The sequence below is a fragment of the Nicotiana tabacum genome, chromosome 22 (assembly GCF_000715075.1).
Source record: "Nicotiana tabacum cultivar K326 chromosome 22, ASM71507v2, whole genome shotgun sequence".
NCBI lineage: Eukaryota > Viridiplantae > Streptophyta > Magnoliopsida > Solanales > Solanaceae > Nicotiana > Nicotiana tabacum.
Window position 1 is genome coordinate 72600454 of NC_134101.1, and position 17097 is coordinate 72617550.

Here is a 17097-nt window from a genome sequence, read left to right on the forward strand (position 1 = left end):
AATTCCACATTTTGTTTTTCAAAACCTAATAATTTGAATATTGTAATTATCCTCCTAGCATGTTAAGTGTTTGGTTTTAATGTAGTGAACAACTTGAAAGTTTATGGGTTCTGAAATTGTCATAGTAAATTTAATAAATTTTCTAATACAAATATATGGTATAATTAAAAGCGATATATGGTATAATTAAATTTTCCAATACAAATATATGGTATAGTTAAAACCGGTAAAGAATACTCCGAGGAGCAAAATGGTAGTTCAACATATCTGTCAGTTAAGGTAAGAAAAATTAAAATTCATGGTGGGTAGGAGTAGTAGCAGTAGCTTAGCCTAGTATTTTAGGAGTAGTACTTTTTTTCCTAACAGAAAAGTACGGTTTAGAATGAAAGATGGTTCAACGTTATAAACATCCTTATTTGCTTCCACATAAATCGGTTCGTCACTACTTGAGATCAGTCGGTTTATTACTTAATGATGGATTACAAGGTAGTTATTCCAGTTTCAAACTCTCGAGAAATTGAAGAGATAGAGAGGAAGATCGAGAGAAGAGCAATATGGAATTGCAGGGGGGAATCCCTCTGCTGGTGCAACAGTACAAAGCATTATTGAAGAAAAATTATTTACTTGCATGGCGTAACAAGCCAGCCACATTCCTACAGCTCTTCTCATCACTCTTCTTCATCTTCCTTCTCTTCAGCATTCAGAAAGCTAGCGAAGGGCGCTCGTCCTCTGTTGAGAAAGATTTGCCCGACCCTGACCCTCTTGTCACCCCACCTATCCCCCCCTGCGAGGACAAGTTTTTCATTAAGGTCCCTTGCTATGATTTCATTTGGAGTGGCAAAGATAGTAAAACTATTGGGGATATTGTCAAAAGAATTATGGCTAATAATCCTGGTAGGCCTATTCCTCCCAACAAGGTATATATGGATGGGCGTACAATCACTCGTTTCATTCATTGATTTTTGTCTTGTGTCATGATTCTCTTTCCTTAATTTCTTGTACAGGTTCTTGCATTTAACACTAGAGAAGAAGTGGATAAATGGCTTTTCGATAATCCTGTGCGTTGTCCTGGAGCTCTGCACTTTAATGTAATAAATGGAAATATTATCAGTTATGGTATACAGACAAACTCTACCGAAGTTATGAAGCGAAGAGTTTTTGAAGATCCAACTTTTAAGTTCCAACTCCCACTTCAACTAGCAGCAGAGCGCGAAATCGCGAGGACTCTGATTGGAGGTATATATATAGAGATGTGATGTGACATTAACTTGTTGTTATGATCCATTTACTAGATAATGATGGTTTCTTCTTTGTTCTGTGTTTCAGATCAAAATTTCCCCTGGGTTGTCAGTTTAAAGGAATTTGCACATCCTCCTGGTGAAGCATCCTCTACCACGTCTAGTGTAGGGCCAATCTTTTTCCTGGCAGTTGCTATATTTAGTTTTGTCTTCCAAATCACTGCTTTCATCACTGAAAAGGAACTCAAGCTTCGACAGGTATCGCCTTTAATTTTGCCATTTTGATACTGTTTGGCTGGCTAGTAAGTAATTATACCATTGGTTTATATTTGACTTACAGGCAATGACTATGATGGGTCTCTTTGATACTGCCTATTGGTTGTCATGGATCACTTGGGAAGGACTCCTCATTTTCATCTCCTCTCTTCTCACTGTCATCTTTGGAATGATATTTCAGTTTGATATTTTCTTGCGCAATAACTTCATAGTCGTGTTCCTTCTCTTTTTCCTCTTCCAACTTGCTATGGTACGGTATATATGCCTCCATAGAAAACTTTTTACTTTTGTTCTCCGATCCACTGAGATAGATTTATAATTAATTATGTTTCTGCTCCTTTTGCAAGACTACTTTTGCATATTGGCTGTCTGCTTTCATGAACAAGTCAGCTTCAGCAACAACTGTGGCTTTCTGCGTCTTTATTGTTGGTTTCGTTACTCTGGTAATTAATTAAGTCCATATATCTTGAAATGGTTTAGTGTTTATTACTTTAGTGATGATCAACAGAATAACATATATATATATATATATATATATATATATATATGTTCCATTTCTCAGATGGCTTCAAGTGGTGGATATCCCTATTCCCCTGGTTATAACCAAAGCCACAGGGATTGGTGGTCATTGTTCCCACCAAATCTTCTTAATGCAGGTCTTCAGTTACTTGCTAGAGCAACTGAAACTCCTAAAGATCCGGGTATTAACTGGAGTACTAGGGCAAAGTGTCTACCTGCTGAACCAACGTGCGTAATTACCATGGTAAGACTAGACCACACCTCTCAATTATTTGATTTCAGCATCTAATCTATATATATATTGCATGCAACTAATATATATATTGTTTTAACAGCATGATGTATATATAGGGCTCGTGAGATTGTTTTTTCTCTTTTTCGTTCTGGCTGTATACTTTGACAATATAATTCCAAATATCTCTGGTGTGAGAAAATCAAAATTCTACTTCCTATTTCCTGGATATTGGACTGGTAAAGGTGGAAGTAAAGTGAGAGGTAAGCACAAATTTACTAAACTATCTAGCTGCTACCTTTATAATAAATAAAACTGCTGATCCGTTAATTCCTTTTCTATGTTAGAGGGCGGTTGCTGTAGCGTCTGTTCAGGTTCATTGCCAAGGCCGCAAATTACTACACCAGATGACGAAGACGTTCTTACAGAAGAAAACACAGTTAAAAAGCAAGCTATGGAAGGTGGATATTCCAACATTGCAGTTCAAATACGCGGCCTTATCAAGACATATCCAGGAAAGTCAAAAGGTTGCTGTTGTTGTTTCATAACTGGTCCTCCTTTCCATAGTGTCAAGGTACTTCATCTATTTATCTCTATTGATGCTGCAAAAGTAATCCATCAGTAAACAAAAACTTACGAGTCCCTCGACCATTCATGACTGTAGGGCTTATGGTTGAACGTCGAAAAGGATCAGCTGCTTTGTCTTCTTGGGCCCAATGGAGCTGGGAAAACTACTACTATAAGTTGTTTGACTGGGATTAACCCTGTTACTGTTGGAGATGGTAATTAATAATGGCTTTGTTTCTTAATTACATTGTAGTATGATCATTCAAAGTGTTAACATGCATGGAGTGCTTCTTTCAACAGCATTAGTATATGATGAGTCCATACGAAGCTCTAGCGGCATGACAAACATTCGAAGGATGATGGGGGTTTGTCCCCAGGTAACTCCACTGTTTTTTAAGTCTCTAATATATAGAACAAGCTGCTAATCCACAGTTTTAGATTGGAGAAACTGACTCTTTGATTTCAATTTGTAGTTTGATATTCTTTGGGATACATTATCTGGTCAAGAACACCTTCAGCTTTTTGCCAACATTAAAGGTCTACCCCCTGCTTCAATAGACACGGTATGTATTGCCTAAACTATATCAATCCTTTTATAAAGATTCTATGGATAAACTTATAAATTAACAAGCTGTTTCAAATATTACTAAACCAATTTTCAAAAACAGGTTGTAGAAAAACTATTAGCCAAGTCAAAAATCACAAAGGTAGCAGCCAAAGTGAGATCCTGTAGTTACAGTGGAGGAATGAAACGACGACTTAGTGTTGCTATAGCCCTTATTGGAGATCCAACGTTGGTTATTTTGGATGAACCGGTTGGTAGTGGTAATTAATTAGAATTCTTACTTTTATGCTAAAAATAATTTTTGTTCAACATTTTCTTTTCCTGATACTCTGTAGACTACTGGTATGGATCCGATAACGCGAAGGCATGTTTGGGACATAATTGAGGATGCTAAAAAAGGGCGTGCCATTATCTTGACAACCCATTCAATGGAAGAAGCTGATATCTTAAGTGACCGCATCGCTATCATGGCAAAGGGAAGGCTTCGTTGCATTGGAACTTCAATAAGGTTGAAATCTAGATTTGGAACTGGTTTCATTGCTACTGTAAGCTTTTCTGGGGAGACGACATCTCAACCTGAAGCTTTGAAACACTTCTTTAAAAGTGTATGTCAATAGATACTTCTTTTGCTTTTCTCAGACTGGTAATAATTAACGACATATAAACTCTATTGACAGCGTTTGGACGTGGTGCCTAAAGAAGAAAACAAGTCCTTCCTAACTTACGTTATTCCTCATGACAAGGAGAGGGTGTTGACGGTAATACCTAGAATATCTTAAGAATTTAACTTATATATAAACAAGTTAAAACTCATATCCGTTTGATGATTGGCCTTTACACCTATCAGGACTTTTTTACTGAGCTTCAAGGTAGAGAGACAGAATTCGGTATAAAAGATATCCAGCTCGGTCTTACAACTCTAGAAGAAGTTTTCATGAACATAGCTAAACAGGCAGAAATTGAAAGTGCAGCAGCTGAAGGAAAATTTACAACTCTTACATTGAATACAGGGCAATCAGTTGGAGTAAGTCAATTATCAGAATCTTCATTTAGATAAAATTTGGTGGGAAAATATTTAAATCTAAATTCATGGTGGAATAAGTAACATTTCTTCTTACTGTTCAGGTACCTGTGGGATCAAGATTTGTGGGAATTCCAGGAACAAAATCTCCACAGAATCCTGGAGGTATTATGGTGGAAGTATATTGGGAGCCAGATGATTCTGGTAGACTTTGCATTTCTGGTCACTCGCAACACATGCCAATACCACCTCATATTCAACTACCAGATCCTCCAAATGCCAAATCAGCTAGAACCCTAGGAGTTGTAATTGACCCTGCACAACTCAAAATGTTATAGTCATAACAAAAATATTAGGAAATATAGGGACCTAGGTATGTAAACTCAGATAAAGTATGAGATTAGAAGCATCCACTGTGCATAGTCTTATCCTATTCGAGTCTCAGTTTACCATAAGCCGCTAGCGCTTCAAAAGGTGAAAGTTTTGCAGTAGGAGCCTTTAGTTTGTTGATTTGGTTCAAAAGTTTTGCATATCATTTACGTGTATAGAACCATAGGTAACATGTCGTAAATGTTGCAGTTTTCTTGTATCACAAGTATCTCCTTTATAATGACATTTTTGGCTAATGTATTAAACATATTTACTACAGTATCATAGTGATACCAATTTTGCAAGTTTCATATATGTATAGATTTTCTCTGTCAAAAATATAGCACTTTATAAATTCGTTACTAGTTTAATGTGCTTTCTGTGGCTCAGTGATGGTGAGAACTGAAGTGTATGAATATCTCTTGGTAAAGTCTAATTGATGCTTTATTTTGTAAACTCATCTATGTGAGCTTCGTAACCAGTTCTAAGTCCATTGAAAGGAATAGTGGTAGGTTAACAGTAGATGTAAACATATTTAGATTACAACGAGTCCTTATTATACTAAAATATATAGAGAATCCGTATCACTAACTTCATTTATTCTGGGATTGAGGCATAGTTAGTTGATTGCTTGTTATCCTTTGCCAGAGTGTTCTCAATAGCACATTATATTTTTATAGGCCTATTGCCCTTTAGTTCTGTCTTCTTCTTTTTTTTAAAAATCGACTCAGTTATACATGCTATATCAACTAAAATGATACATTTTCTAAAGTTACAAGTCTTTGGGACCACCATTTAATTGTTCAAAAATCTCAATAGTCAATGCCGTCAAACAATATAATGCAAACCAAGTTAGTAACAATAAGATTGCAACATTTATTTATTCATGAGTCGCTCACGCTTGAGAGTGAAGATACGGGCGCTAAGGGCAATAGAAGAACCTTTATGTGCTAAGTAACCATGATCATTTACTACAAATCAAGAATCATTCTTGTCTAGAAAAAGAAAAACTTCAATTCACATCTTACAAGCAAAAGAATGGAGGATTGAAGCAGATGAAACTTACTGTATAACATTATGCTTTTAGATTATTAGTAGAACTTTAAATCAATGTGCCTCAGTTGCCACCTTGATGAAGACATCCTCCAGTGTTGTGTCAGCCAAACCCCAAGACTCGACTGGAAATCTCTCCTTTGCTTGTCTAACTGTTAGGAACACATCTGAAATTTTCACCTCATCTTTTGGCAGCTCAAATTTCTGAGTTCCATACAATTGGTATGTTTTCTTCGCGTTTGGAGATAGACGTTTCACTAAGTCTTCCACTTCACTTCCATTTTCGGGTGATGTAGTCATGGTGAACATGTAGGATCCCCCGTACCTAGACTTTAACTGTCATTTCAAACATATTTAAATACTATATGATCAGAAGTATGTTCCAGCATACACACTATAGCTTTACCAGTAAATAAAACTCTCCATTCAGCGGGGTTATAAAGAGGGAGTTTCTGCTAATTGGATGGTATAGTGGTAGCGATTTTAGAGTACCATGATTTCCAATGAGGCATGAATTGTCAGAAATAGTCCCCTCGGGGAAATCCGATAGAAAAATATAAATAAATGGTCATAAAATAAAATCACGGGGGGCCAACTTCCCAAATACAGTATGCAGAACATTAAAAAATGAACTTAGCTTCCAACATGAGCAACCTATGGGGCAATAACACGTAAGTATTTATAGAAATACCGGGGGTTCGAATCCCTCTCCATCTGCGAGGTCATAAGTTCTTTCTTGTGTTATCTATAGATACGAACGAATCAGATCGACTCAACTGATATGATAGATGGAATGGGAGTTTGTGCTCTATTTAGCTAGGACCTTGTCTCCCTTTCGTTATCTTCAGCTCTCCTTGTATAGGTTGGGAAAGGGCCGGGTGAATTACCTTTGGGACCTAAGTCGAAGATCTCGGTGGTCTTGTGAGTGGTTGATAAACTGCGATTGCAGTTTTCTTTAGAAAGTCCCATAGCTGTGAGGCTTAGCAGATAAAGAAAACGGTGGATACTTTTTCGGGTAGAAGTGACAACCCTAATGAATTGACTATGAAAATGTCTCTTAGCTACATCAACGCTCAAATTCCTTAATTGTTATTGCCCAGGCATCAATGATCAACCCCTGGCACATTTAGGTTTTGATCTTCAGCCATCCTAGTCCTCAGGACCCAACACTATATTATTCAACTATAGTTCCTTTAAAATGAAAAGATGCAAAAGGTTTTTGATACGTCCTATCCACATAGAAATCTTACCCTCTTCCACACATTACATTACTGGTGGATGCTACAGCCGCTATCACTTTGGCTGCAGGATGGGAATGAAGGTCGAGGAGGCAGGGAAGAAAAGGTTATTCGCTATTGGCTTACCCTTATATCAGGCCTTGGTACGGCCTATATACGATAGATAAAGGTTTTTGGCAAGGTTAAGAATGGATGGTACCTATAATCAGAGTTGCAGTACTTGAGAAGAATACGATGTGTATTAAAGCTAACATGTTTATGCGGACATATTATGGCTTTGAATTTCATACTCATTGAAAGTATGCTCATCTCATATTCTGCAATTTAAAATTCACTTCCAGATTCCAGAATCCGTGTTTTACACAATTTCATTGTGACTTAACTTGTTTCAGAGCCTTCCTTTTTTGTTAACAAAGAATTATGGAATCACATAGATTTTTCCAGTACTTCTGCTAGAAGATATTCATATGGATCAATGAAGTGAGCATCACATGATGAAATTAACAAAATTTGATCACACTCGATAAGAATTTAGCAATCATATAATGGAATGGTTCAGCAAATAAAAAAAATAATTTAAATATCCAAGCTCCAATTGCCACTCTCCCTGCCCTATACTCGCCCACTCCTTCAATAGATGTTATCCTAGCTAATTCAGTAGGAAACTAATCTAGAATAATACCTTTCTCCCGCAATTCCGAAAACAGATACAAGCCTCAAATGTGATAGTCAAGTTCCAAAAAATTGAATTGTAAACTAGCTGGTAAGGTCATAGCAGTCACCTCATCTGTAGTTCCCAAGCACTGGAAGTTTCCGTCCACAAAGATACCTATCCTATCACAAAGATATTCTGCCTCATCCATCGAGTGTGCTGAGAGGAAGAAAAAGAACAAAATGTTATCCCTATATGACAGCAGAATGGAACATAGAGCCTAAGTTTGCTCCATTTCCTAAAGATGCATAACAATGTTACGGCATGTAATTATCGCATGGTAATTGCAGGCAAAACTTCAAGACAACTAAATAGTAACAACCCAAAACAAAACTCGTATAAGTAAGAGTGGAGTAGAGTACTGGTGAGAATGATTGCTCTATCTTGCTTTGCATGCTTCACGACATCCCACAACATTTTACGTGAAGCAGGATCAAGTCCGGTGCTGGGCTCATCCATATAGACAATCTTAAAAAAATTGACTTCTGTTAGTAATAGCCAATTGGAACCCAGAATTTCAGGACAATTTCAAGGCATAATATAAGAGGACAGATCTGTACATACTTTAGGGTCCCCAATCAATGATATGGCTACACTGAGTCTTCTCCTCATACCGCCACTATATTTCTTTGCTAATCTGTCAGCAACTCCTCCTTGGGAAAGATTAAAACTTTTAAGAGATTCCTCCACTGCCTGTTGCAATAGGATGGTATCAAAGAGAGGAAACCAAAATGCAATAAACAGTTCACCATCGTGATATAGGGCTTTCTCGGAATATCACTAAGCAAATTAATAAGAAAACTATCCAAACTGTTCCTCAATTTTGGCTTTAGTTAAGCGGGTGTCATAATGGCGTTGATGATTATATTTACATACTTGGCTTAAAGCAGCACCCTTGAGATTTTTCAGTCTTCCATAAAAGAGTAAGTGTTCTCTTCCTGTTAGGGTATCCCAGAGCAAGCTAATAAGGATTGAAGAAACAGAGAAAATGGTATGAGTCAACACTTTAAAATTCAAAACAATAGCAAAAATGATGCCGTAAGTGTTCTTGGCCATGATGAAAACAAATAAACTTACTCATGTTGTGGACACACACCCATGCTACCATATATTTCGTTCATTTGAGTCCGCAAATCTAAACCCTCAACATACGCACTCCCAGAGCTTGGCTCCAAGAGCCCAGTCATCTATCATTTTGCACCATAGCTTGCTTGATAAGTTCCAATATTTTGAAAATGATAGGAAAAAAGTGCAATTTACATAATTCACACCAGATCTTTATTTACCCCATGATAACATGGCGCATGTTTTGTTTTTTTTTTCTATATAACATGGTGTATGTGGATAGCTAACATTCATTCCCAGTTACTTTAGATAATTTTACTAACCATGCCAATAAAAGTAGTTTTTCCTGCACCATTTGGTCCAAGCATGCCAAAGCATTCCCCACGCGGTAATGCGAGAGTTAATCCTTTAACTGCAATTTTATCAGGGTTCCCGTCCTTTCCTGGATACATCTTTTTGAGGTTGTAGCAAATGGCAGAATAATTCGAATGTGGCTTTTCTAGCAACTGTTCAACCTTCTCTCTCTGCAAAAGAGAGCCAGAAAACTAGAATGAGATGACTCCAGTATAGGCATAGTGCAGGTAAATTCAAGTGACAGCGACTAAAACATGGAAAGCCTCCAAATAATCATATTGAACATTAGACATAACTCAACCTCAAAAGCTAACTCATAATATGAGGATTTTCCAAGACAGTATAAGAAGACAACAACCTATACAGTGAACCAATGTGAGACAATTTAATAGATAGCACGGCCAGGCCTAGACATTTCAAAGGTGGACAACATAATATACGGGACCCAACATTGGGTAAACTAAGAATAGAAAAGGATCCGACTCTAATACAATGTAAGAAAATAGACTTTCCGTCTAACTTAACCCCAAAAGCTAGCCCATGAGGTGATGATTGCCAAAATTAGGAGAAAATAGTTCATTCCCTCAACCAATGTTGGACTCTCACACCCCATCCCCTGCTTCCCCCTCCCCCTCCTGGACTGGACATCTGGCTTAAACCTTGATGCACACTGGGTGTAACTCAACCCCAAAAGCTAGCTCATGAGGCGAGAATCGCCCAACACCATAAAAAGACAACATCCTGTTACTTCAACTAACATGGGACACTTAATACCTTGTACGCCTAAGATTGGACATTTGGAGCATGAACAATATAACTTGGGGGCCCAACATTTGATAAACCAAGAATTGGGATGAGTTTGCCTCTAATGCCATGTTAAGAAAATCAACATTGTCCAAAAATATATAAGGAGACAACAACTCATTCTATCAACCAGTGTGGGACTCTACCACCCTCCCCAAGGTTAGACATTTGAGCGTGAACAACATAATATGGAGGCTCGACATTTGGTAAACCAAGAGTGAGGGTAGGTTTGACTGTGATATCATGTGATAAGAGTAGACATAGGACATAGCTAAACCCCAAAAGCTAGCTCATGAGGTCAGTATTGCCCAAGACCATATAACAAGACAACAACATATTCACTCAACCTATGTGGCACCATAACAACCTCTGCAGCTCATGACCGGATATCTGGAGTGTTGACAATATATTTTCGGGGCCCAACTTGTTCGAAGCATTGTACTTGCATTTATGGTCCATGAGTTCATGAACCACTTCAAAGACTTTTGTACATGAAAATCTTAAGTAAAGGAGGCAAGATGAATCACCTCTTCGGAAACGTCATTGTCTTCAATTTGAACACTAGATTCCGCACTCTGAAAAGAAGGTTTCTCCAATGATGGTAAATGCTTCTTTTGAGAATTTGGCAGGAAGAACAAAAGACTCTGATGGTTTCCACTTCCAGATGATATAACTTGGTCAAAGTAATAGGAAACAATCAGAAATACCACCCACTCCATTGACATGATAATCAGAACCTCTCTCACGCCATTATTGCTGTTACTAAGATACTCCCAGGACATCCCATAAGTCCCTACCCTGAATCCCCCTCGGGCATACTGGGACAGCTCATATAACCCTCGATAAAGAGAAAATCCAGGGTATAATTCCATGAAAATTATCCAACCACCTACTCCACCCAAAAAAAAAAAAAACACCCCATGTTATTGTAGATGAGAGATACAGGTAGAATCCAAATATAATGAATAAATGAAGAAAAAAGCATTAGACCAGAAAACAAAAATACTGCTTGAAGTAATCCACCAGAATTTCTAATTCTACTGAAACACAACAGGAGTAGATAAACAGCCATAATTGTCCAAACCACCAGATCAGGTAGAGGAATTATACCACATTGGTTGTCCAGAATACATAATGGTGACAGGCTATGATGGATCATAACTACACCATTCTTTTCAGAAGTATTTGCAAGAAGTGTCTTTGGAAGAGAACATGGAACATCAATTAATATATAATTGCCAAATTGGTGGGATTTTTTCCCCTGTGAAGATGATCTATTTAAGATAACATGAAAAATATGAAAGGACAGTCGCACTGTTTCATTTGTCATAGGTACAAAGAGCCAAGCGATCTCGCAGAGAAGCAGACTGATCGGATGCGTAACTCGTAACACAATTTTAGGCCTTCAACATGTGGACATGCCTTGTTTCCTTAACCTTGAGTTGATCCAAGTATTTTTCAATTTTGATCCTCTAAAGCTACTTGGAAGAAAAGACAAGAATAACGAGTCAAAGGCTACATCTAGAGCTGCCACCTCCCAAACAGCTAGTAAAATATGCTCAAGTGGACTTAAACAATGATTAAGATACAGAAAACAAATTTATCTCTCTTATTTTAGATCAGAGGATTAAGATAAAGTTCCCGGCAGCTTTGCACCTAATCCAAGATGTATTAAGCAGTCTTTATCGTGTTATAATGTAAAAGACGTCAGTTAAAAAGAGTACAAGATCAGTTCCTTGATAACAAAATGAGTCTTATGAAGTTGAGTGAGTTGGCAAAGCTATAAAAAGCCCGCATTTATCAGAAGATAATTGTCTACCACAGTTAAAGGTTGAATAATAGATTTATGAAATTTGGAACAAAGTAATTGGGTTAACCTACTTACGAGGAAATGATGTATCATCAACTAGGGGCTGGAAAAGGAGAAAAGCCAAGATCCCCGTCCCAAAGACAATTGTATAGGCAACAACTGCAACATCCAATGTTAAGGTTATTATTCATGAAAATCGATCCTCTTTTGAGTTGATTACTCATGTTTGTAAACTACTTCTACAGACTTCCGCACTGGAACCAACCTGAGGCAGTCTTCAGATTTGAGAATACTGCAGCTAACAGAAAGGCCATAGAGATTTGCAGGTTTGTGAAGACAAAGTAAAAGATGCACTGGACACCATATGAATTCAGCTTGAAAATCGTTAACCCTGTAAAACAAGAAAATATATTGAACCAGATCGTGTAAACGTGAAATAAGCAGCTGAACTGTACACTATTACCTGTCAATACACCAAATCCAAAGTAACAGCACATGTAGATCAAAGATATGACAAGAAAATACGCGTAAGTAATCATCCAATAAGGAACATCTCCAAGGCCATGCATCTTCATCATGATCCGTAACTTCTGTTGCTTCTCGTAAACCAGAGATGATAATATAACCTACATTAAAAGAACTCTCCTCTTATATCAAGATGGAAGAAGTGAAGCAGTTCCGTAGTCAGATAAGTCTATAACTCTACATAGAAAATGTAGCTCTACATAGAAAATGTAAGAAAGTAACTAATATCCTTCTCTTAAATACCAAAAGAATCAAACTCTTGCAATTTTTGGTCTCTGGAAATGCCTTTCAAGGAGGAAGTTATGATCAGAAAGACATAGTAATCACATAAAAAAGAGAAACATTTACTTTCATGAACATAGAGCAGTTACGGTTTTATTCATGCATGTATCGGATGTCAATATATGGCCCATCCCATGGTTGCATCATTTAGCTTTCCACTTTGGATATAATCAGGATGCAAAACAGTTACCTAAAACATCTATTCTTTTATATTTAGAAATGGTTTTCCAGCCTAAGATATTTGATCACCAAGACTATCACACCTAATTATGAAAGAACACACAAAAGTATTGATCTCAGTAATTCTGATATATTCCTTTCTTCTCTTAGTTATTAACAAAATATTTATGATGAACTTTCTCAAGATGCTGGGATAAACTAAATATTATGCCAATCACAAGATTTTTATGCAAAAACACCTTCTAAATTCTAACCAAAATTTGGATATACCTTAGCTCCTAATTTCTATAGGGAAAAACTTAGTATGACGAGAAAAAACAAAAGGGAGAAGGGGCTTAAAAGTTAATAATCATGTAAGATCAATTGAAATTGGCTCTTAAAAGTTTTAACAAGGAATTATTAACTGAGAACATCTTAAGCACTAAAATATATACACATTTGTTTCTCCAAATGAATGCTTTTTAATTTGTTTGTTGTATTACATTGCATAAAAATGTGACGAGAAGTCTTTCTCTTACAATTTATGCTTATTTAGGGAAATGGAAAGACAGAACTTTAATTTTCTTGGAGCATTAGATGTATGTACTTTTGTTCTGAACACTGAAGTGAAGATTACGAATACACTTCATTTGTACGGTGCTTTTGCAAATCTAGATGCTGTAAAGGATTTGGAAACAGCCTACTATCAAAAGGTATCGCATGAAGTGGATCTCTTACCAAGTAATTGTAGTTATAAAGTAAGTATTTGCAACTGGGCTAACTTCAAAAGTGGATTTGAAGTTCCAGGTCATCTCTAATGTAATAAAAGAAAACAATGATAGAATATAAGTAGACAAAATCATTTTTTCATAACGGCTGAAGCTCGTAAACTATATTTATGGACCGCTAAACTGAGTCAACTGGAAAGAAAGTAAATCATCAAGACACTAGAAACTTCTAGTAAATGATAAATGCAATAAACTTCCACCAGAAAAGCATCTTTTGACGCAACCATACTCTTCACAAACTAAATAAATATTTACCGGAAATATTTGTAGAATGACCCATGTAAAAAAGACAATATTGAGAAACGTAGATATGTCATCTGGCCTTCGGAAGCCACCAGGAATTGGCATCTCAGCTACAAAATCTAGAACCATCTTTGTAGAGGGACCACGTAAAAATTGGAGATAGGCATTCGCTACCTACACAGAAAAGCATAAGAATGTCACATGCCCAACTGCTGTCAACAGCATTCAAAAATTGTTGTACAATCAAGGAAATTTAGAACAATAAAATGTGAAATACATTGCATCAAGAAGAAGGTGTGCAAATGTTGGCACCAAGCGTTAGAATAACTGAAGTGAGTACTTAAGGTCTAAGTTGCTCCGACATGGCAATTTAGGTGCCGCACCCGTGTCGACACGACACTAGTATGGGTGTGGGTATGGGATCCGTACCGGATCTGGTCAAATAATTTTGGGTACTTTGATCACAACGGACGGAAATATTCGACACGAGATACAATTTGATTCCTAAAATCAGAACCAAAACTAGGATAAATTTGAAGAAAATAGCATACCATATCTAAGAAATCAATCCTTTACTTATCTATAATTTGAGAATAAAAAGAAATCGACACTTTACAAGCTATACTTAAATATTCCACAAAATTTATCATAATTTAAAGATATTTTTATATTTTCTTTTGAATTATTTTTAGTCGGATCCCTGCACCCGTATCCGTACTAGGATCCGTATCCCCGAATCTTAAAATTTACATATCGAAGGATCCGACCTCTAGATCCGCACCCGTGTCCGAGCAACTTAGTTTGCCAGCACATATTCTCAAATGTTGACACCAAGCATTAGAACTTAGATCACGTTAGTATTTGCCAGCACATATTCTCTTAGTAACCAAGCTGTCTGTTGCATCTTTAAATCTGTTCGCTATAGAGTCTATCTAAAAATTACTGCTCATAAATTTCAAGCTTTCATATTTTTGCTCCTTTATCTACACAATTTCTCATGATTCCTAATTTGCTATGTTAATTCAAGTCCGGATTACTACTCCCATTCAAATGATGCTCTCTCACAATTTGTTCAAAGCTAGGAGAAACATCATTTAATGCTGAAGATGAAGATTTAGGTTAATTTGTAAAAGCAGCAAGCAACACCTAAAAAGTACAATCCAACAATTAACTGAAAAGAAATTAAAAACATCTAAGCTGTATAGCCTTTTTATTTATTTGGTAAAGCTTCTATTCAGTGCATAAAAAAGGTATAAAGATATACCATATTCTCAGCACGGAGTATTTTCAACAATTGAGGTTCATCACCTAGATGAAATTCCTCATAAGTAGAATTGTATTGAATGTTGACATTGAAGATCTCTCCACTTGTATCCAAGAAATCATAAGCTGTGTGAGACGAGAAAAGTATCAGTGGGAAGCATATCCCTGCAGGGATATCAAGATATGAAACTATAGATTCCAGGCATCTAAGAGAATAACCTGCCAAAACTTCATTTAGTTTCCCCTCTGTATTTCCTTCTCTGAATCCTTTGAATAGCTCATCATTAATCTCCGCAGAGGCATTGCGCCACAAATTTAAACCTTCCACGCATATGACCTCTAAATGTGGTGTAGAAGTAAAATTTAGTGCATGTTACAGACTTTTACTGTTTAAAAATATCACACAATAAGAAATGGGTACATTATAAGCATGTAGAAGGCCTAAGGACAGGGAATGAACAAATAAAATTCAAACTAAGAGTCGGATTAAAAAGTTTTGCAGAGTAGCATAAGAAACGATTGGACTTCACGGGCTTCATTTTAAATTGTTTTTTTACTGCATAAATGTGATGACATTGCAGAACTTGGAAAATAAACCAAAAGAGATAGATCCAGCTATGTTCTAAAGATAGTAGCACCAATAGACAATATCAAAAGACATTACCAAGTTGCAGTCTTTCTGTTGTGGAGTTTCTGGAGAGTGAAGGTATTGCAGCAGAACATTGAGGTCGAACATGAAACAGTAAGTTCGGGACATATGACGAATAATAGCTGATGTTTGTTCCCTAAAATATTTTCCAAAATCATGTATTACAGAATGGTAATAAAAAACATGATAAGCAGAATAAAGACTTCAAATTTGCTACAACCTAATCCAACAACGAAGACCAAGATTCAAGGATAAGAAACAATAGAAAATGAGGCAATCAGAATGAAGAGGAAAGAGAACTCACGAAAACGCCATTGGCAATAGTTTCAAAATCAGAAGTTGAATTTGGTTCAGGTGAATCTATGAACATTTTCCCAGCAACACCTAAAAAAGTCACAAATTAAAATTAGAAAATTCACCAAGTAACATTTTTTTTTCCCCTTTTGGTACTAAAGGTAGCTACGTCAAAAAAAAATTACTTTCTCCAAGGGTTCTATTTTTCCCTGTGATAAGTAGTGTTGCAGGACATGAACCAGTTTCTCTGCAAGAAGCATCGGGCAAGCCAGAAAACGGCAATGAATCGGTCTTCACGGCACGAAATTGGGGAGAAGGGATTTGCAACAAAGGAGGAAATTCAACAGGAATGGTGGAGCCTTGTTTCTCTCTTTTAGCCTTGTTGCTGTAGCTTTGCAAAACACCTAGCAATATAAAGAGAACTGCTGGGAACAAAATCACCTTCAAGTGTGACCTCACATGCCGTTTCTAAAATGTGGAAGAAAAGAAAAAACAAATAATAAGATCAGAAGAAACTAAAATCAATAGTCAGAAACTATATACTACTATGTGCTTTCTCTTTTTTCAACATAAATAACTTGTTAGAAACTAGAGGAAAAGATCATTCTTGAACACAATCATGTGACTAATGAAATCAAACTCAAAGAAAAAGAATCCGAAAATAGATACAGAAAATTGGGTAATTAAGAAAACAAGAGTTCTTGAAACTAACATGGTATATGAGGTTTTTGCGGAACAAAGCATTAGCTTGGGTCAAAAAGTGAGCCATTGATGAAAAAACGTTACTGTTTCCGAATAAATACAAGAGAAGAGCTGTGAATTGGGATGTCCCTTTTACTTCACATTCACATTGGTGCAACTAAGTGCATGTTCGACTTTACCGATGACTATGAGCTTATGCCATTTGTAAGGTTCTTCAACTGCCTTTCTGAAAGTCTAAAATGCCCCTCTTAATTTTCTTCTCTTAAAATATTTTTCTCGAGAAATACATACTATACGATAGTTAATTCGTTAATTACAATAAAATTCCAACTACGAATATTCGCTGCTTGCAAGAAAGAAGCATCCTCA

The 17097-nt window shown here is 36.6% G+C and overlaps 2 protein-coding genes across 5 annotated transcripts; one reads left to right on the top strand and one right to left on the bottom strand.

Annotated features, from left to right (window-relative positions):
* Positions 1-482: 482 nt before the first annotated feature.
* On the top strand, positions 483-5057 carry LOC107791737 (ABC transporter A family member 2-like). 3 transcript variants are annotated; one of them, XM_016613859.2, is made up of 16 exons: positions 484-917; positions 1005-1236; positions 1327-1496; positions 1579-1764; positions 1862-1957; positions 2077-2277; positions 2369-2528; positions 2613-2839; positions 2930-3047; positions 3133-3209; positions 3306-3395; positions 3501-3647; positions 3733-4002; positions 4075-4155; positions 4245-4421; positions 4523-5057. In XM_016613859.2, exons 1-16 carry the CDS (start codon positions 555-557, stop codon positions 4754-4756), a joined length of 2829 nt encoding a protein of 942 aa, XP_016469345.2. In that variant the 5' UTR covers positions 484-554; the 3' UTR covers positions 4757-5057. The 3 variants fall into 3 exon arrangements, with proteins under 3 accessions (XP_016469365.2, XP_016469345.2, XP_016469353.2); XM_016613867.2 differs by having other exon boundaries at positions 732-894; XM_016613879.2 differs by lacking the exon at positions 4523-5057 and having other exon boundaries at positions 483-917; positions 3733-3905; positions 4245-4381.
* Positions 4373-16950, bottom strand: LOC107791753 (ABC transporter A family member 7). Of its 2 annotated transcripts, XM_016613889.2 has the most exons (19): positions 16739-16944; positions 16212-16494; positions 16037-16116; positions 15748-15868; positions 15303-15422; positions 15085-15209; positions 13833-13994; positions 12287-12449; positions 12089-12214; positions 11899-11982; positions 10541-10902; positions 9179-9379; positions 8868-8977; positions 8667-8751; positions 8355-8483; positions 8153-8258; positions 7861-7949; positions 5854-6176; positions 4373-4733 (listed from the first exon to the last, which is right to left on the bottom strand). In XM_016613889.2, exons 1-18 carry the CDS (start codon positions 16793-16795, stop codon positions 5895-5897), a joined length of 2685 nt encoding a protein of 894 aa, XP_016469375.1. In that variant the 5' UTR covers positions 16796-16944; the 3' UTR covers positions 4373-4733; positions 5854-5894. The 2 variants fall into 2 exon arrangements, with proteins under 2 accessions (XP_016469375.1, XP_075100113.1); XM_075244012.1 differs by having other exon boundaries at positions 12089-12449; positions 16739-16950.
* Between the last annotated feature and the right edge of the window lie 147 nt (positions 16951-17097).